Source organism: Protopterus annectens, chromosome 2.part0, assembly GCF_019279795.1.
Source record: "Protopterus annectens isolate FY-2018-M chromosome 2.part0, PAN1.0, whole genome shotgun sequence".
Classification (NCBI taxonomy): domain Eukaryota; kingdom Metazoa; phylum Chordata; order Ceratodontiformes; family Protopteridae; genus Protopterus; species Protopterus annectens.
This window is the reverse complement of record NC_056728.1, coordinates 946751803-946775354: the sequence shown is the minus strand read 5'-3', so window position 1 is coordinate 946775354 and position 23552 is coordinate 946751803. Positions and strand designations below refer to the sequence as shown.

The 23552-nt window shown below is 40.3% G+C and overlaps 1 protein-coding gene across 3 annotated transcripts in view; it reads right to left on the bottom strand.

The window, feature by feature from the left end:
- The window catches only part of SH3GL2 (SH3 domain containing GRB2 like 2, endophilin A1), a 2269193-nt gene that overhangs the window by 419900 nt on the left and 1825741 nt on the right, over nt 1–23552 (bottom strand). For all 3 annotated transcript variants that reach the window (XM_044061202.1, XM_044061204.1, XM_044061205.1), the window contains exon 6: nt 18000–18158. In XM_044061202.1, the coding sequence (XP_043917137.1) occupies nt 18000–18158 (159 nt within the window). The remainder of the gene's footprint in view (nt 1–17999; nt 18159–23552) is intronic.

Here is a 23552-nt window from a genome sequence, read left to right as displayed (position 1 = left end):
GCTGTTCTGTTCTTTCTCAACATCAGGATAAACTATATCCCTAAATGTGAAAAGTGCCTATTCATACCTGACAACTCCTTACTCTCTGTTCTTCATGCAATTCCTTACTTATATCAATTTCTCTCCCCTGGCTTTTTCTATAAATATACCATAAGCATGCTCTTCTTTCACTTTATATTACAATTCCTGCTTGTATTATACTAACTTACCTTTAATTTCTCTATAAACTAGCTAAAATTTCTCTAAATATTAAATCATCATCATATAACTTGTATCTGTTCTTAATCAATGTTTTCATATTATGTCTAATATGGTACAATTATTTAAACTGCAGATGTTTTTGTATTACTTGTGAAGATTGTAACACTACTGTTCTTAAAATGTTTTGTAATACTTTGATGCTTTTCTGCCAGGGACTCTGCTGAAAATGGACTCCTACCCAGTCGAACCTTCCCAGTAATCAATTGTCAATAAATGTCAATAAATAAATACATAAATATACATAGGCTTAGGCCTGGGAGGACAAGCATTTAAAGACTGCCTCTGTCTGTTATAAAGATAGGTATTAGACCAGTGGTAAATTTATGATTTCCCATCCACTGGTTAAAGTTACACTTGAATTAGATCTAGAAAAACTCTGCTTCACATGGATGGGAAGCTTGCTCCAGAGAAGTAGTAGTCACCGAGATACATACCTGTCCCTCCAAAATGTCCTATTTATGTCACCGTTGAGGTCTAGGTCCGTAGACACGGTACTTCTGATGCTATTTGTTTTGCAGCTATGCAGCAGGTGCATCAAAGTGGGATCTGATGATGCCTTGCAGGTCAGACATAGATCATCTGGTAATAGTGTACAGGGATAAGGTTTTGAGGTAGTCTGCATAGAATATGTTGTTTATGCCCTGTATTCCTTTTTGTGAGGAGCCACTGCAGATATTCCAATTGTTGCATGTGCTTAGTCAGGTACATAATGAAGGAGCACTGCACTAAATGACCGGTCTGATGAGGGCCGAGTATAGTGGGACATTGATATCCTTGGTCCTAGATGCCATACCCTTGCTTATAAGTTGCACAAAACATAAAGATTTCCTTACTACCACAGTCACATAATGGTCAAAGGCCAGTTTACTCTCTAAATGTATTCCCAAATCCCTGACTACTGAGTGTACTATCAGTGTGGTAGTTTCTACTGAGTGTATTATTAGTGTGGTAGTTTCCAGTGATAGCCAACTTCCCAAAGGATACTATTATGCATTTCTTGGCACTGAGCTTTAGACTGTGGCTCTGGTACCAGTCGTTTATCTGTGTTAAGCAGTCTTGAAGGGTATTTGTGAATTCAGAGGATTCTATGACTGCACCTACTGTCTGCAACATGATCATCCAAAGGCCCTTGATGGTGGCTTTGACTTCAGAAAAATAGTTGCCAAAAAGAAGTGGACCCAGCACAGAGCCCTGAGAGACTCCACTAGTGACCAGCCTCTTTGTGGAGGTGGACTCCTCTAACCTAAGTTCTTGGGTCTTATCTGTGAGCCAGCTGCCAGTGGGTGACATAGTTGTTTATCCTTCATTTTATGAGTTTGTCTACAATGCCCAAGTAAGATATTGTATTGAATGCCATGGCCAGGTCAAGGTAGGAAGAAGTCCACCAGATTGAGTAGGCATGACCTGCCCCTGACAAAACCAAACTGGGCTGGATCGAGTGACTGAAGATTTCTTATGTTATTATTTATCATTTCCATGGTAATACTTTCCATGGCTTTGAATATGAGGCTAGTCAGACTTATAGGTCTGCAGTTGTTGGTGTTCATAGATGGCCTGCCCTTGTGCAGGGGAATGACAGCTAAAGTCCTCCATACACTTGGAATGAAGCCTGTCTTGTTAAATAATGCTTCTAGTGGTCCTGGTAGATTGTGTTTCATGCTATTTAGGAGGCATCCTAGGATATTATCAGGGTCCATCACTGCAGAGGTTTTGGCTTTAGACAGTGCATGGAGGACCTGTTTCATAGCTGTAGTTGAGGGAGTTATGCTCAATGGTATTTCTTGACTGATGTTGGAGGGGGAGAGTGTAAAACTGGAGCTAAATTTATTAACCAGTAGATTTGCTATATCTTAGGGGTCAGTGTAGGTGGCTGTAATAACAATTAGTTCAGCAAAATGTTGTGTACTGCTTTTAAGGATGCGGACATAGCTGAAGAAAGCCTTTCAATTTTTTTTGGCATGGGAGGTTATTTTTAATTAAAAAATGGCTTTGATAGACTATATTAGCCCTTTGAGGTACTTGTTTGAATTGATGAGGGAGTTTTTATCTTGCTGAGCATTGCAGCTTCTAATTTTTGCCATGATATTCTTATACAACTTATTGATGTTGGGGTTTCACCAGAATGGTTTTTGAGTTCATCCTGCATTTATTTTTAGAAGGTAAAGCTTTCTCACTGCAGCTATTAACATGATTGTGGACAATTCCACAGAGGCAGCAGCATTCTAAAGGTTTGGGGACTTGGAATTTTGCCATGGTGCCACTTAATAGTAGGAGGTTTGCCTTACAATAGTTCCTAAATGTTCCAGAGATAACACGGGTCTTGGGTTTTATCTTTATTTCAGAAGAAAATAACCAAGAACCACAAGTAGTAAAGGTAGAGGCCCAGGAACCACACAAACCAAAGTCCAAACCACAAATCCAATTTATTAACAGCAAAAACAGACCAAATGCAGTCAAGCCCTTTCGTCTTTAGCAAAGACTTCTTCAGAACTGCTTGGCATGGTTATCTCCAACCTTAAATAATCCTAATACATCATGTGATCAACATGTGATCAAACATTCACAACTCAACTTTAGTTTAGTACAGAAAACTTCAACAAAAATTGTGAATGTCAGTTAAAATTGCATAAAAAATGAGCAATGAACATAGGTGAAGCAATAAAAATGGAAATAAAAATAATATTGAGAATAGGAATAGTAAAAAAAATCAGTGTTACAGCGACAAATGTATGAGTAACATGGCATAATCAGCCCTCAAGACTTTTTAGCTTTAATATAGGTGTAATAGAACAACATTCATTCAAACTGGGGGGGGGGGGGTAATGGTGTCACACACAAGAATCCATATGAGCTCTTTCTTGAGAAGATGTTCGTCAGTGTAAAAGCTCCTTGGATCTGGTTCCAAGAAATCAATCACCACAAATTTAAAAAGGTGACCAAGATAGGCAGAAATATGTCTGTACAGTGTATTAACTGTCTTCCCTTTCTTGATTTTGTTGAGATGTTCATATATTCTCTCTTTCAAGGCTTGACCAGTCTTGCCAATGTAAAATGCTTTACACTGTTGGCAAAGTGCACCATAAACTACTCCCCTGGATGAACAATTAAAATATTTTTTCACCTCATATTTCTTGTCTTTGATGAAAAAAGACTCACAACAGAGTATATGCTGACAGTAGTTGCAGTGGATACTTTTGTACATACCTTTTGGTCTATTGGTTTACCCAAATTCCTTTCCAGTAAACTTTTAAAACATTTATTTTTCCTAAATACTATCTTAGGTTTGGAACCAAATAGTACATTACCATCATCGATGGAAGTAACAATAGGCCAAAACTGATTAACCACATCAACAACGTGGTAGGTGTTTAAAGAAAAAGTAACAATCAAGGCTCGTTCGTATGACTTGTCTCAATTATGATCACCAGAGGTCAATGGCCCTAATGAAGATAAGGAATGACAGGAGTTATCACAGATTGGTAATAGGGAACGGTACAGACCCTTACTCTTTTTCTCACATACTTCATCTTTGATGGATACCAAAAGATCTGGTGGATAACCTCTGTGGGTAAACATATCCAAGAGGTTTTCAATCTCCTCCAAAAATGAATCTCTGGGCCTGCTAATGCAGGGTTGTGTGCAAGGATATGGTATGAGGCTTTGTTTATGATGATTTGAACATGGAGAAGCTGAACCATGTCATACTGATGTTCATCGTGTTACACTGCTGCAGTCATTACACTTGGGTTATCCTGCCGTCAGGCGGTCCCGCAGTCGGCCAGAGTTCCAAAGTCTTGGTCCGGCGTCGGTTGCTGTCACTTCTTCCCTGACGTCAAGTGTGCCAGGGGTATATAAGATGCATCAGACGCCATTTTCTTCAGTCTTTCTTGCTGCGCGGTGCCCGAAGCAAAAGCAGTTCGCAAGTGCCGGTCGGCCGACTCCTGAGATTTTCGAAGTCGAATTTCAGATCTGAAGTCTTCAATAAAGCTAAGTACCCTGTTGGGGAAACTTTTTTCTTGCTTCAGACCGATGTCAGAAAAGTTAATAATTGTATTTCTTGTGGGAAGCAAATACGTCATAAGGACTTCCACTCTTACTGTATTCCATGCCTAGGCCCTGATCACGACATCACTAGTTGTCGGTTTTGTGCCAGATTTAACAAACGCACTATAAAACGATGTTTTGATTTTGCTTTGCAATACTTTGGCTGAAGGTTCAATTATACAATGCCGTCGGAACAACCGACGACCGCAATTCATAAAAAACGTAAGGACAAGGATAAAGACAGGCATTCGAGGTCCAAAACCGACAACGAAGCCTCTTCTAGGCCAGTTGCCGGTTCTCAGTGAGGCGCTTTCGCAGACCCTGACACCCGCTACCTCAGAGCCACAGGCCTCCTCCGACTCCCACGTGGAGACAACTAGGTCTCTGGAAACTCAAGGTATTGGGCCTACGGAAACTAATCCCTCAGATGGGTCCAGAGCCGCTGAGCAGGCATCGGCTTCTGAGGGTGTTTTCAGACCTTCTCAACTTACCATTAAAGCAACAGCCAAGACAAAGACACCATTAAAGACAAAGAAGCAAGTGCAGCATTCTCCTGGACAGTCTTCCATGCCTAAGAAACAGATGCTCAAAATGGCCGAAGACCTCATTACTCTAATCAGGGGTTCCCATCCCCCTCCTGAGAAAAGGCCTAGGCATGATACAGACTATGATTCCTCTGATCAGGTTTCCATTTCCTCTTCAGACCAGGGATACTCCCCCCCCATGAGGACTCTGATGCTAAGGAATCTATCTCTTCAGCCTCTCCTCCTGAGGATTACTCTTTTAGGGAAACTTTACATACCATGAGGGAGCATTTCCATTGGGAAAGTCAGGATTATTCAGAATCCAAGAAAAGACTCAGGGACTTCCTTTTATTGCCTCAGCACAGGCCCCTTGCTATTCCGCCTGTGTTAGATATTGTGGATGATGTGTTCTCTGAATCCAGCTTATCTCCTGATTCTTTACCCCCTGCACCAGCCAAACCAGATAGGTACTATAGAGTTCCTGACTCTCACAAGTTTCTTTATAAAAACCCTTCTGCTGACCCAGAAACCATTTCCCAGGGTCCCAAAGGGGTTAAGGCTTCCACTGCAAAAAATCCAGTCTCCTCTGACAGAGATTCTAGAGCATTGGATAGATGGGGAAAGAAAGTTTACACTTCTGCAACTTTAGCAGTAAGGGCTTTAAATTGCCAGTTTCACATGCTTAAGTACCAACAATATTTAATGGCTCAGTTAAAACAGAAAATGCTTACAAGCTCAGAAGCTCCTGACTATAAAGAAATGCAGGATTTATTGCATGCAGTTGAACAGGTGGGAAAACATACTATGCAGTGTGGTTTTGATTCTTTAGAGGCCTCTTGTAGAGCCGCAGTTACAGGTTCTGTGATTCGAAGACATGCTTGGTTAAAAGAACAGAGTTTACCTGATCATGTTAAGGCAAAATTATTGGATGCTCCTTTACAGCATGATACACTGTTTGGTGTTAAGGCAGAAGAGGTGTTAAAGAAAATGGAGGATAAAGCTAAATCTAATCAAAGATTTCTTACAGGTACAGCCACCTCGATTTAGCAGAAATTGGCCTACAAAGAATTGGTCCTTTCCAGTGTCAGACAGGCCACAGAGAGGCAGATACAAACGCCCAAAAGGCAGATCTCAATCCCAAGGCTCTAACAGACAACAGTGGGGTACCTCAACCCCAAAAGGAGGAGAGGACAAATCTCAACCATACAGGAAACAGTCCCAATGACTTCCACCTTCGTACACCAAGCACTTCCCTTTTGGCAGCACCCTTAGGGGGAAAACTAGCACTTTTTTATCAAAATTGGCAAACAATCACCCAAGACAAATGGGTTCTGAATAGTGTGTCTCAAGATTACTGGTTCCACTTTCACACTTTACCAAGGCAAAAAGAAATGCCAAACCTGCCACAAAATCAATGGGCAGAGGCTCAAAAACAAATATCAGCCCTCATGGACATGAGAGCTATTCAAAAAGTACAACTGGAACAAGGACAAGGATTTTACTCAAGACTCTTCCTAGTCCTCAGAAAGGACAAAGCCTGGAGACCCATACTAGACCTTTCAACTCTAAATACTTACCTGGATGTTCCGAAATTCAAAATGTTGACACTACAGCAGCTTCTTCCCATGCTGGGCAAGAAGGCTTGGCTTGTTACTCTGGACCTCAAAGAGGCATACCTGCATGTCCCTATCAGACAAAATTGCAGAAGATACCTCAGATTACCAAAGCTGGTACAATGCACTACCAATTCTCTGCACTGCCCTTTGGCTTATCTACTGCACCCAGGGTCTTTACAAAGTGCCTGGCACCAGTAATTGCATTTTGCAGACAAAAAGGAATTCAAATATATCCATACCTGGACGACTGCCTCATTCAAGCAGAGACAAAGGACATTCTTCTAAAGCATTTGTAAAAGCGTTTGTAAAAAGGTTGCTAATTTCTCTAGGGTACACAGTAAACGAAAAGAAGTCAAAACTAGTGCCCTCACAACAGATAATATTCCTGGGTGCCAGCTTAAATACAAAGGACCAGATGGCTTATCTCACACCAGACAAACAAGAACAACTAACTCAATATTTTCAACTACTGGCAAAAAAATCCCATCTCCCTGCAAGAAAAATTCTGCAGGCCCTGGGATTCATGGCATCCTGCATACTACTAATTCCATATGCTAGACTGCATATGAGGAAATTACAATGGTACCTAAAAAGTGTTTGAACTCAGCACTCTCACAGTTTAGAAGCAGTAATACCAATAATTCCCTGCATACAACAGGAGTTTCGATGGTGGGCACAGGCATGTCACCTCAACAAGGGTCAGCCTTTCACTCTACCCACAGCCAGGCAGACACTAACAACAGATGCTTCGGACTATGCCTGGGGAGCACACATGGCAGGAAAATGTATTCAGAGCAAGCGGACCACAGACCAAATGCATCTTCACATCAATCAAAAAGAGATGTTGGCTGTTCAAAATGCCTTAACAGCTTTCAAGGACCTTCTGCATCCAGGGCATTTATTATTAAAGATAGACAACACCACAGTAATGTGGTACATAAACAAGCAAGGGGGCACTCATTCTTATCCCCTATGCAGGCAAGCCATGACCTTGTGGAACACAGCTCTAACTTATCAAGTTCATCTGCAAGTACAATTCCTGCCAGGAAAGAAAAATACTCTGGCAGACGATCTAAGCAGAAATATCATGGACCCTCACAAATGGAAATTGAATCCACAAATCTTCAGCATGGTAACGCAAAAATGGGGATGCCCAGACATAGATCTTTTTGCCTCCCCACTGAATTGCCAACTACAAAAATTCTGCACAAGGACTTATCACACACAAGCATGGAAAGTGGATGCTCTCTACTTCAGCTGGAAAAGCCTTCCCACCACTGCCTCTCCTTTCAAAGGTACTCCTAAAAGCCAGACAAGAAAAACCACAGATGATCCTGATTGCTCCAGACTGGCCACGCCAGCACTGGTACCCAATCTTAAAGAACTTAGCTCAAGGCCCACCATGGATTTTGCCTCAAATTTCACACCTTCTGACTCAACAAAACAATCAGATCCTGCACGGTCAGCTCAAAACCCTAAACCTGGCTGCATGGCAGATTCATTAGTCAAATAGGCAACACCTCTCTCTAAAGCTGGTATGGATGCCATTTTGGAGGGCAGGAGGCCTAGCACCAGGAAATCTTACTCAGAAAAATGGAAGAGATTCTGCACCTGGAACCAGGCTCAAAGCCTTGACCCTCTTGTCCCAAACATTACTCAGATTTTACAATACTTAACTGAGATGCTGGACAAAGGCCTATTCTTCCCCATCAATTAAGATCCACGCCTCTGCCATTTCAGCACTTTACAACATGGATCCTCCTTTATTCTCTCATCCCTTGCTAAAGCAGTACCTCAGAGGGGCTAAAAACATAACACCGCCCCGGAGAGCACCAACACCAACTTGGGACCTCAATTTTGTTTTGGAAAAACTGACCCTGCCACCTTTTGAGCCAGCTAATACAGCCGATCTAAAATTTCTATCATGGAAAACAGCTCTGCTCCTGGCAGTAACTTCAGCACGAAGAGTCTCAGAGCTACAGGCATTAATGGCAGTGGAACCTTTTATAATTTTTCATCAGGACAGGGTTTCTTTAAGGACAAACCCTACCTTTATGCCAAAGGTGGTATCTAGTGTGGCTCTTAACCAAACCATCCATTTGCCAACTTTTTAGCCAAACCCCCAGAATAAAGGGGAGAAACTTCTGCACTCTTTGGACATACACAGGCAACTACGCTTCTACTTGAACAAAACAAAAGCTTTCAGGAAAACTGAGCAACTGTTTGTAGCATATGCTGCAGGATCACAGGGCAAGGCTATCTCAAAAGCAGACTATCTCCAAATGGATAGGACACTGTATTTGTTACTGCTACACACAGCATGGGAAATCTGTCCCTAATAACATTAGGCCACATTCTACCAGAGCAACAGCCACTTCAACAGCCTTTCTCAGAGGAGTACCAACCAAGGAAATTTTGGAGGCTGCAACTTGGAGTTCAGTGCACACCTTTAGCAAGCATTACCACTTGCCTCTTTACTCTAAATCCAGAGCAGGATTTGCCACTGCAGTTTTGCAGTGCCTCATAGCCAATCCTAACTCTTTATAGACCAGCCACCCAACCTCAGCTTTGGGATTCTACCCAAGTGTAATGACTGCAGCAGTGTAACATGATGAACATAGTACAGTTTTGTACCTACCATAAATGTAGATGTTTGAGTCTTCACACTGCTGCAGTCCAGGTTACCCTGCCTCCATCCCCTCTGTCCTAGCTGGACTTATCTATACCTTTCTAGCCTGTACTACCTTTGTGGTGTATTTGCTTGTGACTGAAGGTATTGTTTTTACTTTATATATATGTTTTATTAGCAATATGTATTGCCTACCTACTTGGGGGCACCTGACATCTAGGGCAAGAAAAACTGAAGAAAATGGCGTTGGATGCATCTTATATACCCCTGGCGCACTGACGTCAGAGAAGAAACGACAGCAACCGACGCCGGACCAAGACTTTGGAACTCTGGCCGACTGCGGGACCGCCTGACGGCAGGATAACCCAAGTGTAATGACTGCAGCAGGGTGAACACTCGAACATCTACATTTATGGTAGGTACAAAACTGAACTTTCCATTATCCCGGAGGTGCATTTTTTATGTAAATGGACATACTTCCATCTTTTGTCCCTAACTGTGGAGTGGTTGGTCTAAATATGTGGAAGGTATTATAGCCATGCAATGCTGGGGTGCTCTCTAAGGCTTTAAACTATGTCTTGGTAATTGCAAAAACAACTACATTCTCCAGGGAAAGGAGAGTAAAGGAGATCTTGCAGGGAGTGGAGTTTCTTGTTCAGCCTCATGGTACTGAGCAGTAGCAACTTCAGATTTTTTGGGGTTGATTTTGCTATGTTGGAAGGTTAGTCAGCTTGGCATTGCCAAGAAAAGGTATTATTGGCAAGGACATTATTCAAAAGCCTTGAGGGTACAGGCACAGACCATCCCTAGCAAAGCAGCACGGTCCGCTGACCATATCCTCCAATGCTGACAAATACTGTATCTCCTTTCAGTGACACTAAAAACTAAGTCAGTTATTAAAGTCAATTATCTTCTGTTTATATCGTGACATTATCCTTGGAGAAGGTAGGGTGCTGCTCAATTCAAGGCTCATATCAGCCTGAGACACACAGTCTGTGAGCCCCATGATGTCTCTCTTCATATAGTCGAGAGAGGTATGTCTTAGGTCGCTTACACCCACAAGGACTGTGACAGTGTTATTCTGCTACTTGTGGTTGTGTGACCTGAATGCATAAATCATCTGGCAAATCCTGACCACTGAATAACCATGGCTCTCTCCTTACTCAGCCTGGTGACTGGGACATCTGTGTGTATCACAATGTAATCTCCTATGAAAAAAATATTGAGTTGTGTGGTGGCTTGCCTTATGGGCTTTGAAGTTAAGATACCATGAGATGTGGCTACACGCTTCATGGTAGTTGTTGTTTTGGCAGAGTGCTTTTGGGGAAGTACAATGTCTGGGAAGCCTTTGGCATTTAGGCAGACCCAGCATATCTGGGTATGCGTGTCTGGTCCACACTGTGTGTGGTGGGGGTATAGTGTGTACATTACTGACAACCTCATTGGTATTACTAGTACTTGCATGTGACAGCATTGCCTCCAGAGGCGTTGTGTAAATGGATCTCTCACATACTGTATCAGTTTGTTTTAGAATTGGATGGTTGTCAATAAACATGATGCAATTGCTACATTGCCTCAGGATGCCCATATCTACCAAACTGACCGCAGAAAGAGGAGGATAGTGATACCCATAGTCACAGGTTCTTCTTATGTAATCTATAAAAGGGTAGTCACAGAAGAGTTTAAAGCAGGCTAGCTTGGGTGCAATATGAGCACAGACTACAATAAGGCTGTCTAAGACTGAATTCTTGGGGTAGTGCTCCTCAATGCATAAAATAGCTGCTCTTTGTTCAACTAAGTGCTGGGGAAATTACATAGGTAGTTTTATATTCTTCTCTTATAAGGCCAATTACTTAGTACAATGCCCCCTTCGGTATGTACCTCACAAAGTACATGCAGCAGCTGGAGAGACCACAGAGATTCCTCACCAGGAGAATCAAGGGCCTCAAACATCTACCCTACACAGATAGACTAAAAGCCCTGTCCCTCTACTCAGTTTCCTACAGACTCCTCAGAGGTGACCTCTGTCTGGCATAGATAGCAATCTCAGACCCCAGCTTGATGGGACTGCTGCATATCCGCAAGTCAAGTTCCATTCGAATAGCACGTACGAGCGACCTCAACTTGGTCTGTGATATCAATAGAACTTGTTGGCAGGACAAATTTGTGTCCCAGAGACTCCTCATCTGTGGAATAGACTCCTTCTCCATGACAAGCAGAGTACCTCATTGTCCCTTTTTAAGCGCAACCTTGATAATTGAATGGGAAACAGAAACTACACTCCTGGGGTTCCACCTGTGTCCCTACTGGACAGGGGCTTTGGGTGCTGACTTGTCTGTACATGGGGTAAACTCTTGGCTAGGCTTATAAGGGCCTCAGGGACAATAGCCTAGTAACTTCCTATGATCCTACAGGGAAATTTTCAATTCTAAGGACTTGCATCTATACAGGGCACTACTAACCTCTTTTGCATGATGTTGCTCATTTTGCAAATGTGCCGACTTTACAGAGGGAGAGAAAATTGATTAAACAGATTAAATAGTCCACTGGCAAATCAGAAAGTCACAACTGAAGTCTTCCTGTGTGATTCTCAGCTCAGAACATACCAGGCTACCCTCTACTGCCATTACAGCACAGTCACAAGCCTTCTTAATGTAAAACCATATAAGATACAGCAGCAAGAGGAGAACTGCAAAACAAGCAACAGATTAACCAGGAAAACATATAATCTAAAACAACTGCAATGCAGATAAACCAGCAGTGACTCCCTTCAAACATCATCTCCTCAGACATGATTTTGACACTGAGGACACTATCTTTACTGATAGTCCCTCTCAGGAAATCTCCTTTGGGGAAATAGTTAGCAGAATGAAGGATTTCTTCAACTGGGAATGTAGAAAAGCATCTGAGACTCAGAAAATCTATTTTGATTTATTTGGAATGGATGCACCAAAACTTGTGGCCATTCCTCCTATTCTAGCAGCACTAGAGGATGCTTTCATTGGATCCTCCTAGGAACCTAACTCTCAACTCCCTGCACCAAAGAAACTAAAGGATGCATGACATTCATAAATACTAATATAGGAATCCACTGGTGAATGCAGCTGCAATGTCCATGGTTACCAAAATGTGTCCAGGTTGGTTCCTGCTTCTAACAATTTTCAATGACAAGGAAAGAAGTTTTAGACAGATTTCGAAAAAAAAGCTGTATGTTTGCTACCCTGCCCTTTAGAGGGGTCAGCTGCTACATGCACAAGATCTAGCTCCTGATGGCTGCCTTCAACCATCTAGGAGACAAGACTGGGAAGATGAATGATGCTGATCTGAAGATTAAATTATAAGAGCACACATACACTGCTAGTCAGGTGGCAAAGCCCTGCACTAATTGTGGTTAAAATGCTGCTGATGCCGTAGCCATGTGCTCTGTGATTAGAAGACATGGCTATTTGATGACTTCATCTCCTGCCAGAGGATGTCAAGCCACAGCTGGTTAAATGCCCTCCTTGACTGGAATCTGCTCTTTGGGAGCCCAGCTTGTGACATCTTCAAGAGAATGAAGGAAAGGGGAAAGGTTAGAGTTCACCTATCAATGCCACAGTATGATACAAATTATCCTAAGCCTGGACAATTTTACTGCAAGCAAAGTAAGGGTACCCATACCAAAGGGAAGAAAAGCCAGTTTAAGAAAGGTTGTAGGATGACAAAGGGAAACCTGGGGAAAGGGACCCAGAGCCGATCTTCTAACAAGCAGCATAACTATAAGTTTGTAGGTAAATACTAAGCTGTCAGTCTGCAGACTATCCTGTTTGCATTATACTAACTTACCTTTACTTTCTCTATAAACTGGTTAAAATGTCATTAACTGTTAAATCTTTACCATATAACTTGTATCTATACTTAACCAATGTTTTCATGGTACATCTAATTTGGTATAATTATTAAAACTGTAGTTGTTTCTGTGTTATTTTTAAAGGCTGTAAAATGATTGTTCTTAAAATGTTATGTAATATTTTGGAGCTTTTCTCCCCAGACTTCCAATGAAAAAGGGTTCCTACCCAGTTGGAGTGTCCCAGTAATCAAATGTCAACAAACAATCAAATAAATAACGTCTAACCAACAACCAGAGGTCAGAATCAAACTCTGTACGTCTATCTATGAGGTAAACACTGTAACCATTATGCCAATCCCTCCCCATCTCTTACACATAGCACTATATGTCTTCATCTCCCCTCTCAAAAAACACATCCTGACCCAAACTCCCTTGCCAAATCCCTCCAGCAAAGTGGCAGGCAAACTGCCCCTCTGTTTGGGGGTGCATACCAAACATCTTTTGGGTCCTTTAGATCACTGGAAAATACAGACTACAATGCAAAATGATTCCTGTTATGGCAAGGAATTCCCCATGTTTCAATAAAATAAAAATCTAATGTATCTTATCATTTTAGACAGTCACAGAGACAGTTCCCCTCCAAGAAGGAAAGGGGCTCTATCCAGACTTGTTCTAGTCCCAAAGAAGGAAGGAATTCCAGCACCCATCCATGATATATCAAGACTATACACCTTTCTAAAGGAACCAAAATTGAAGATTACGACTCTTCAGAACTCCAATGGTCACCCTGCCTACTTTCATATAACCATTCACAGGGATCACAGGCACTACTTCAGATTCTTTGCAGGGGGCTGGGATTTTCAATTTACTTCACTGACTTTGGTTTATTGACTGTGCCCAGGCTGTTTATAAAATGCTTATCAGCAGTAATTGCCTTTTTCAGGATCAAGGACATTTGTATCTTCCAATAGTTAGAGGACTGATTCATTCGGGCATTCTCGTAACATGAGGTACATAAGGCCTTGCCATGTAGCACATCTCTACAATCTGAGGTTTACTCTGAGCCTGCAGAGATCTAGGCAGGTACCCTTCCAAAGGGTGATCTTCCTAGGGTCTGCAATATACAGCAACTCTCAGAAAGACTTCCTGTCTCTGGACAAGATAGAAACCTACCTAGTATACTTCCTTCAGTTAGCAACCCTGAAACAGACCACAGGCACTAATATACCCTAATCTGATGAAACTATAAATCACTGCATTGATGGTTCCACCCTGATACTTTTTAAGCACCAGTGCTCAAGGTACATGCTCAACATTATTAGAAAGACTAGAAAGCTAGCTAATGGCAAATCCTACATATCGGAAGAGAAGGGGTTCCCGCATCAGTGCCAGGACATGAAACAAGACTCAAAAGTAGTTGACATGCCTTGGGTACTTCAATACCTGAGTGAGCTGTTTGGGGTATACATGGCTTACACATCAGCTGTCTGCCTTTCAAGCTTACCTACTACGTGATCTGCCTTTGGCTAGCTTAAGACAAGTGAAAACATTTCTGAAGGGAACCACACATCTTAAATCTCCTATAAGAAAGGGTGGGTCTATATTATAATCTCAAAGGTTTAAAACTTCGAATCACTAAATATTGAACTTTAGTGATCGAAGTCTTAAACCATCGAAACCAAAAAAAAAAATACTAAATTAAAAAAAAAAAAAAACTAATAGCGTGTAGGCAGGGGGGTAAGCCCATCTGCACCCCCCACATCCCCCTACTTAAATATACCAACTCTGAGAACGCACTACATTGAAGTAAACAGAAATCTCCCCTTATGGAGATTTTCCATTTAAATGTTCAATGTAGTGCGCTTTCGGTATTCTCGTGTTGACAATATCGTATTCGATATTGTCAGACTTCGAGATTTTAATATAGACCCAAAAGGCTAGCTCCCCTCTGGGACTTAAATTTATATATTAGAACAACATATTCAGCTCCCCTGTGAACAAGCTGTATCTGTGCATATCATTTTTACCCAGTAAAACGTCTCCACAGGTAGCCATCACATCAGCTAAGAAAGTACCTAAACTACAGGGAATGATGTGCCTTTCCTAGACTTTTACAGGAATAAATCTAAGAACCAATCCTACTTTCATGCCCAAAGTAGTGATACAATCCACTCTCAACCAGCTCTTTCAGCTGCTGCTTTCCTCTTAAACCAAAAAATAAAAGTAAATGAATCCTGTACACCCTTGTAGGGTCACATAAAACACAGATATCTACACAGAACCAAGGAGTTTGAAAAAACAAATCAGTTCATTTTTCTTTGCTGAAGGGTGAATTAGTGAGCAAACAAACTACATCTAAATGACTCTCATAATGTATATAGTTCTGCTACTCCTCTCAGATGGTGATACCTTGTAGGTTCAGACAGAGCTCATAGCACCAAAGGCACTGTAGTCTGGGTAGCATTCTTAAATGCTGGACATTCACTTTATGGCTAGGGAAGGGATGGACTTTATTCAACTGGTGCCCTAGGCAAAAGAGCTCCATAGTGCTCCATCCCATACCATCCAGTGTTCCCATCCTGGTCTGCCTACACAATATATATTACTTTTTTCTTCCCTTTTCCCCCACAATTTGTCTTACTTTTCATTTTTTCCCTGTATTCATTCAACATATTTTAAAGAAAATATTTCTTTACTACAAAAAAAAAAATAAACAAAATGAATACTGATATATAAGGAGGAAGGGGTTATAAGGGCTGAAAATGCACCCTGCTAGAGTAGAGCCATAGGCAGCCACCTAGTTGACCTATGCCTAAGGCCAGCTATGGGCTAGGGTGGGCTTTATTAAGTCAATTATGCAGGTCATTATGAACCTCAGTCACTCTTCTAAGGCCTTTACCGACACACTACAAAGCAGTATTACTACAACAGTGATCTAAATGAAGTATACAGCACGCTGTACAGATGTAAAGTAAATGTTCAAAGAGATCACGGTTTCAGTACCTTACTCAAGATGCATGCTCCTCACTGGTGCTATGTGACACCTGTGCAGTAGCCCAGTAATCAAGGAGCCTCAATCCTTACCACTAGCACCAGTGAGGGGCGTGCATACTGGGAAGGATAACAAGTACACACACAATAAAGTACAATTTCCCCTAAGAGCACACAGAGATCACAGTCAGTCTGGGGCTGGTTTCTCCCTTTCTCTCCAGATCCCCAGTAAGACTCCCACTGGCACAGTTATAGGGTACAGACCTCAGCCTAGTGGTCAAGTTAAAACCTCCAGCACCCTTTCTGTCCAACCAGTGCTTCATGTCCCTGCCCAAGTAGCTGACACACACACACACACACACACACACACACACACACACACACACACACACACACACACACACACACACACACACATTTTGAGATATGATTTATATACAAACACACGGACACTCCTGGAGAAGGCTGGCACAGGTTCTCCAGCTATGCCCCCTTCTCTCCAGACGATAATGCAGAAATTACTGCCACCAACCACTAATATCAGCTACTATAAGGCCCTTCCCAAATGGTGACCAATTTCACTGTGTAATATTACTGTTATCCAAACAGTTTCACCAATACATGCAAAGTACTCAAAGAACTTAAATTACCTTTATACAAAACAGCAACAGTTAAAAGGTTTAAAAATATTTAATAATAAATAATAAAAACACAAGACAAATCTTATTACTTCAACACAGTGACATTACAGAATTCAGAAATCACAGGAAAATGCTTTAAAATTATACTGTAGAATAGCCTGACATAAATATAGAAAACAGCTAGACTAATCTGGCTATTTCTATCTATCTCTAAGAGAAATAACTGTTCTAAATAAATATCTTAGTTACAGAGCAAGCAAGTTCTGGCAAGTTGATGTGTTCAGGTTCAGACAAAATCCAAAATGCCTAAATCTTTCTCCCTGGGAAACTCTTAAATTGATAAAGTACTGCTGAGTCATTTCAGATTACATCATTCTTAAGAGTTCTGATTTAGCTTCCCAGGCTAACAAAAACTCAGAATTTACATTTCTTAGTAAGCTGTACCTGACCAGGAAGCCAGAGCAATAAAATACATTATACATGTAAAATCTTAGTAATTATCTCTTAAATCAAGACAACTGAAAGAATTACCTTGCCCAGACATCTTGTCTCCAAGCTTGAGAACAAAGTCATACAATGCTTGACTTATCAGCTTTCTTCCAGCAGAGTGCACTGTGGTTACATTTTTGAAGCTCAGTACAATATATAGTTTAATCATAACATACAGTTATCTGTAGAACAAGCTTGTGGATTACATTAATATTTACAATGACATAGAATTATTTACAAAATTCTATATAGCTAGGCTGGCAGCCTTCACAGTGTGTATGTGCACACATGAGTGCATACACCTGTGTCTACATGCATGCATATGTTTGTGTGCTAAGAGTGGTAAAACAAAACTATTCTTACATTTCTAACTGGAACAACTTAAGAGGTAAATTCCTCTATTTTCCTTTATTCAACTAATTCATGTTCTTACTGAAAAAATATAAGGTAAATAAATATATGGTTTGGTATGTTTCTAAAAATCTTCAAAAACCTGATACCGTTATTTGGGGGGGGGGGGTTAGAGAATGGGAGTGCTTATGTAAAGCATTAATAAACCTGAGCAGATTTTTTTATTATATTTATCCAGTTTCTTGGAATGTGACTAGACATGCACCACATATAGAAGTTTTTGCACACAAGTTAAAAAACCATACATTTGAAATGTATAACTAGACAATATAGCCACATTCTGCCAAACTAGATAAAAAAATAAAAGCAACAGCTTGTATTATCTAATCTAAAAGAGTTAAGACACATGGTGATACCTTACATCACCTACCCGTATTATATATATGAGATAATAGTCAACTAGAAGTCGAGTACTGTTAAGCAATTTTAGTACTTGTCAGGTATGTGCAAAATACTTGCTTGACAATGAAAACCAGCATAATGGAATTCTCAAAATCTCAAATCCCAAATTCACATCACAGAAAATTAACATTGTGTTTTGGATTTAAAACAAATTGTGCTTACATCACTCTCTAAGAGGTTAAACATGCTGGACTCTGCAACTTCTCTGGACTCCTCAAATTTCTCCAAGGCCATTCGGATTTCCTCATCTGGAATTTTGCCTTGTCGTTTCTTCTTATAATCAAAATCTAAGCGTCGTCCTTCCAACTTCTTTAAGTGATGCTGTAATAAGAAGGCAATAGACATCAGAGCTTGTTTAGGTATATTTCTGACGAAGTACAACTTTATTTCACTCATCAGTTTTACCTATATTATATGTTTAGACAGTTCTTTCTGGCAGCTTGAATGTACATTTTTCTAGAGGGCATTTAAGAAGCATTATATTTAAACAAGCATACGCTACATTAAGTACTTGACATAATACAAGTACAGAGTACAAAAATAGAAAAATTGTATAAATGTGTTGGAAGGCACAGTCAGTACACCGTGACTGAAAAAATATAAATAACTGACAAGTAACCACATCAAGGAAAACTTAAGGCGCTTAGGGAAAAGCTGATGGTGAGCAAGAATGCTTTACAAAAACTAAGGACATGAGCATAAGCACATTACAACTGGGCATAGAACAGCCAGGGTAAGAAAAAACATACTAACTAGCAACAAAAGCACAGATGTAATAAACACTTACCTGTAATACAGTGCTTATAACAAGAAGAGGAGAAAGAAATAAGCAGAGCTAGGGTAAGAATGCACTTACAAACTGCAACATGTGCGGAAGTGGGCATGTAGGACAAAAAGTAGGTAGTTACGATTGCAAAACTGCTAATTACTGCTCTTCTAGAAACAGTGTCACTCTTTTTTGGCAAGATGAATGTTCCCTCCAAAGCTCTTTATCAAATGCGATAAAAAAAGACACTACAGTGAAGTAATCAAATCATAATATAAAGTGGACAGATGTGCCAAGTACTGTTACCACTCATTTTACAAACTGATTTTAGAATGTTTAGTAGAAGCTGATTAAAGATCTAAATGGATGAGTAGGTGTTTATGCAAAACTCTGCAATACATCCTTACTCAGCATACACTGTAGAGAAGACAAGAAGAAAGACAAAGTTGTGAATGTTATACCATCAGCCATTTAAAACTTTAAGGAACTGCTATGTTAATCTCAACAAAGAATGCCCAGCATGAAAGCTTGCTACTTCATGGCATTTGAAAAAATTGCTCCTTTCTCAACTAGTATTTAAGGCAGTACTGCCATACAGTACGAGAAGAAACAGTATGCTCCCCCCAGCAAAACTCTCATGGTGTGATTCATCATTGCTACAGTATGCATTGTGCAGGGCTTGTGCTACTGGAAATGTACAGAAGGATGGATCTGACTAATGTTAGAGCACAATATGTCTGCCTATGATTCACAAACCATACACATTTCAGTAGTTATATCTGAATATTACAGCTTATGCCATTCACAGTCAACTTCAGTGGATATTAAAGCTGTCATCCAAAATCATACTACAACAAAGCCACAGCTATTCACCAACAACAAGGACTATATGCCTGCCTCAGGAAGGTTCATCAGTGCTTCTGGTGCCATGAAATTTACAGCCCCAACAGACACAGAAAAAAGGCAGAGTAGAATACAAGCGGCTGTCTATAGTTTCTGGTCAACTATATGCACGTGTGTATACGGATTCACTTTATAATATTGAAATACTAAAATACCGAATTTTAGTATCTCGAGACTATAAAGCCGAAAACCCAAAAATCCGACACCCACAACAGCAAAATTCAAAATCTTGATCATTCATATACACACACCACCACACAAACAAGCACACATACACCTGCCTAATGACACTACAGGAAACAAAACAACACACACAAACACAACATAACAAACAAACACACCTACTCTACCTATAAGCAGGGGGGCAAGCCTCCCCTGCTACTTATATATACTAACTCAGAGGTCACATTAAACACACACACACACACACACACACTAAAAACACACACACACTAAAATCCCTACCCAATACCCTTACAAGAACACCACTTACCTGAATCCCCAGCTAAATCCACAAACCACATTGCACGTCACGAACACGACAACACAACGGCATATTCAACATTTCCGCATTCGAAATTATGCAGTTTTGGGTAACTGCACTTTTGACTTTATAGTCTCGAAATACTAAAATTTGATATTTTAGTATTTAGAGATTATAAAGTGAAACCGTGTACACACACACACACATATATATATATATATATATATATATATATATATATACACACACACACACACACACATATTTGGCTACACATATATATATATATATATATATATATATATATATACATACACATAGCTTGCCACAGATCATGTTAAAAAATATATTATACCATGACCGCCGAAAAACGTGCATGCTGATTGGCCAGCGTGCCCGTTGTAAATCGAGTTATACTAATGGAAAAAGGTCCGGTCACCCGGACTTTTTTCCATTAGTATAACACGTTTTTTTAAAACACTGTCTCGCTATGTTAAATGGGTTTAACATAGCGAGACAGCTTTAAAATAAGCAACGGAGATCTCCGTTGCTTATTTTAAAGCTGTCTCGCTATGTTAAACCCATTTAACATAGCAAGACAGTGTTTTAAAAGCAACGGAGAAAGCAAGATCTCCGTTGCTTTTTTAGTGTTTCGCTATGTTAAATGAGTTTAACATAGCGAGACAGTTTTAAAATAAGCAACGGACATCTCCGTTGCTTATTTTAAAACTGTTTCGCTATGTTAAACCCATTTAACATAGCGAAACACTAAAAAAAAAAGCAACGGAGACCTTGCTTTCTCCGTTTTTGCTCAGCTCTGATGTACTGCGCAGGTGCGCAGTACATCAGAACTGCCGCGGATGCCAGACATCTGCGGAAGGACAGTAAACAGGCATTATACTATGCCATTATTTAAGAAAAGTAATAGTTTCTTTTCTTAAATAATGTCATGGTATAATAGCAATAACCCACGCCTGGGTGTGGGTAATGCTAAATTTACCCACGGTTGGCTTTGTTTGGTCCCTCGGGCTTCGCCCTCGGGGCCAAACCACGCCAACCGTGGGTAAATTTAGCATTACCCACACCCAGGCGTGGGTTATTGCTATAACATATCAGTCAACATATTCTCATAACCTATCACAATACTGCCAAAAAAAATTGCTCCATAGTTACTCTGAGGGGCAGGTTTGGCTTTTTTCCTATTCGAAAGGATAGTAAAGCTTTGAAATTTTTCAGCACAGTGACATTCATCATCAACCAGACTGTAGTGACATACAAATGTGCAAATGTTGTATAGTGTGCACAGATGGGGAGTGAGGTTCAAGCAGGGTCAAACTTTATGAACTGCATGACGGATTCTTTCTTTTCTTTTTTTTTTTTGTAGTCAACCAGTTTATTTATAACATCAGTTTAAGAGTAAGAAATGAAATAGTAAACAAATCATGAACAGAGAAACAAATCTAATAGCCATATGTCATTTAAAACACTTAAGTGAATACAAACTTAGACAAATAAAACAAAGCATAAATACCTACACAACTGTATAACTCGGTGTTATTCATAGCAGCAAATAGCCATGCTTCTGGTATCCTAATATGGCCATTATGCACTGGTTGCTTTAATTTATATTCATGGGGATCACCTGGAAGCAATATTAGTGTTTTTCATCTTTTTATCTGTGATTATTTCTATTCTACACAGTTCATCCATCAAGCCTATAACCTATGGCATCTCAGGGAGATTGCTTTGCTTCCATTTTCTTATGGCAGCTTTTTAACCATGAGCATTAATAGACCTAGCAGAGCATCTGTTTCCAGATTTATGGAAGAGTTCCTGATCCAAGAAACCAATACAAGTATTGGTGACAGTGTAACTTGTCTATCCCATTACACATCCATAAATGTTTGGAGGTCTTACCTGAAATGCCCTAAACCTACATGTTCCAAATATATGCATACCCAGTCGCATAGTCTGTCCTCTTCACATCTCCATCATCTACTGCTAGAGCTAGGTTACATCTGTGTCAGTCTACAAGGAGTGTACAAATATTTCAAAAGGCACTACCAGTCAAACAAACCCATAACACCTTGACTTAGAGACACACCTGGGTAGTTATATCAGTCTCAGCCAGCAAACTGGAGGAATGACACAATTTAAGTCTGTTTCTCAGCTTATTCTCTACTTATTAGTTTCACCTGACCTGTGTTCTAGTACATTCAACACTCCAACCAATTATATACTCAGGAGGTCAGCAAGGATTGCTTAGAAGAGTCTGGAACAAATGACTACACTAAAGCTAGGATGGATGCACAATATGCAGATGTAAGAAAAAAATAAACTTAATTTCAGGAGGAACCAGGAAGTGGACATTTTCCAGAGACGCAAGGAGAATCAGAGTGTTTTCATGTGCTCACACACATTCCAAAACGATAGGAAAGAAGGGGAACAATGGTCACTCATTCCACAAACACAGAAGCATTACTGGGTACAGCACAAAAGGTAAATATGCCATTCAATTTTAAGATTTTTAACTCGTCACCATGAGCATTAAGTGTTGATGATGCCCACGTTTTACAAAGGGGCTTTACTTATATCCCTACCCACAGAGCAAGCTTGGTAGCTTCTATCAATAATGTGAAGACCTTTACAAAAATTTAACATATTTTGTTTAAATATACAGACACGTCAAAGGATAGAAAATGTTTGTACAGATCAAGTCTCTTTATATCCCCCAACTCACTATACAAGTTTTTGAATTGAATTGTGAAGAAAACATCCTACATTTCCTATCCCAACCAATCACTAGGAGGATAAATAATCCTAGTACAACCAATTACTTTAATTGTACCAAGACAGCATCATCTCAGTCTGGCTTCAGCACTGTATCAGCAGGTACTCCTGTCACAGTGATACTTTTCACAGAGTCATGCCAAGATCTGTAGTTACTGACAAGGTGTACTGGTGTCCCTTGGCATCCAGCAAGGCTGAAATGGAAGCATAGCAGGCACAAGTCCGCCTACAGCTGTATGATAACATTTTGTTATACACAAAGTATAGCATGCAGAAAGGATAACAGTCACCCAATGACAGTAACTTGTTGCCACTGTGATATTCCTGATTGCACTGAAACACATGCACAAGTACACAAACCAGCTATAGAGCAAAAATGCACTAGGAAAGTCAGTGCATTTATGTTTGTTTTTTTTTTTTTTTTTGTTAAGGAACAGGGATGTTTTTCCCTGGGAAAAAAAAATGCTGTCCTGTGTGTTTGTTATTGTGTGGTTTTGGACTTTTGGGTTCGATATTACATCATTCGAACTTATACAAGTTTGACGATGTGATATAGACCCTTGCAATTAACCAGTTTTAGAGAAGGCTGGATTACCAGACTGTAATTCTTTAGTTGTGATATTTGGTTCTGATAAGAGGACTGCAGAGAGGGTAGAATTAGGGTCCCTACATGAACCTCATACGTTTTCTAAATGCAACCTAGTCTATCATGCTTTAAATGTTCCATGGAAGAATACTCCAGCTACTAGGACTGATTTTTGAATAATGCAGT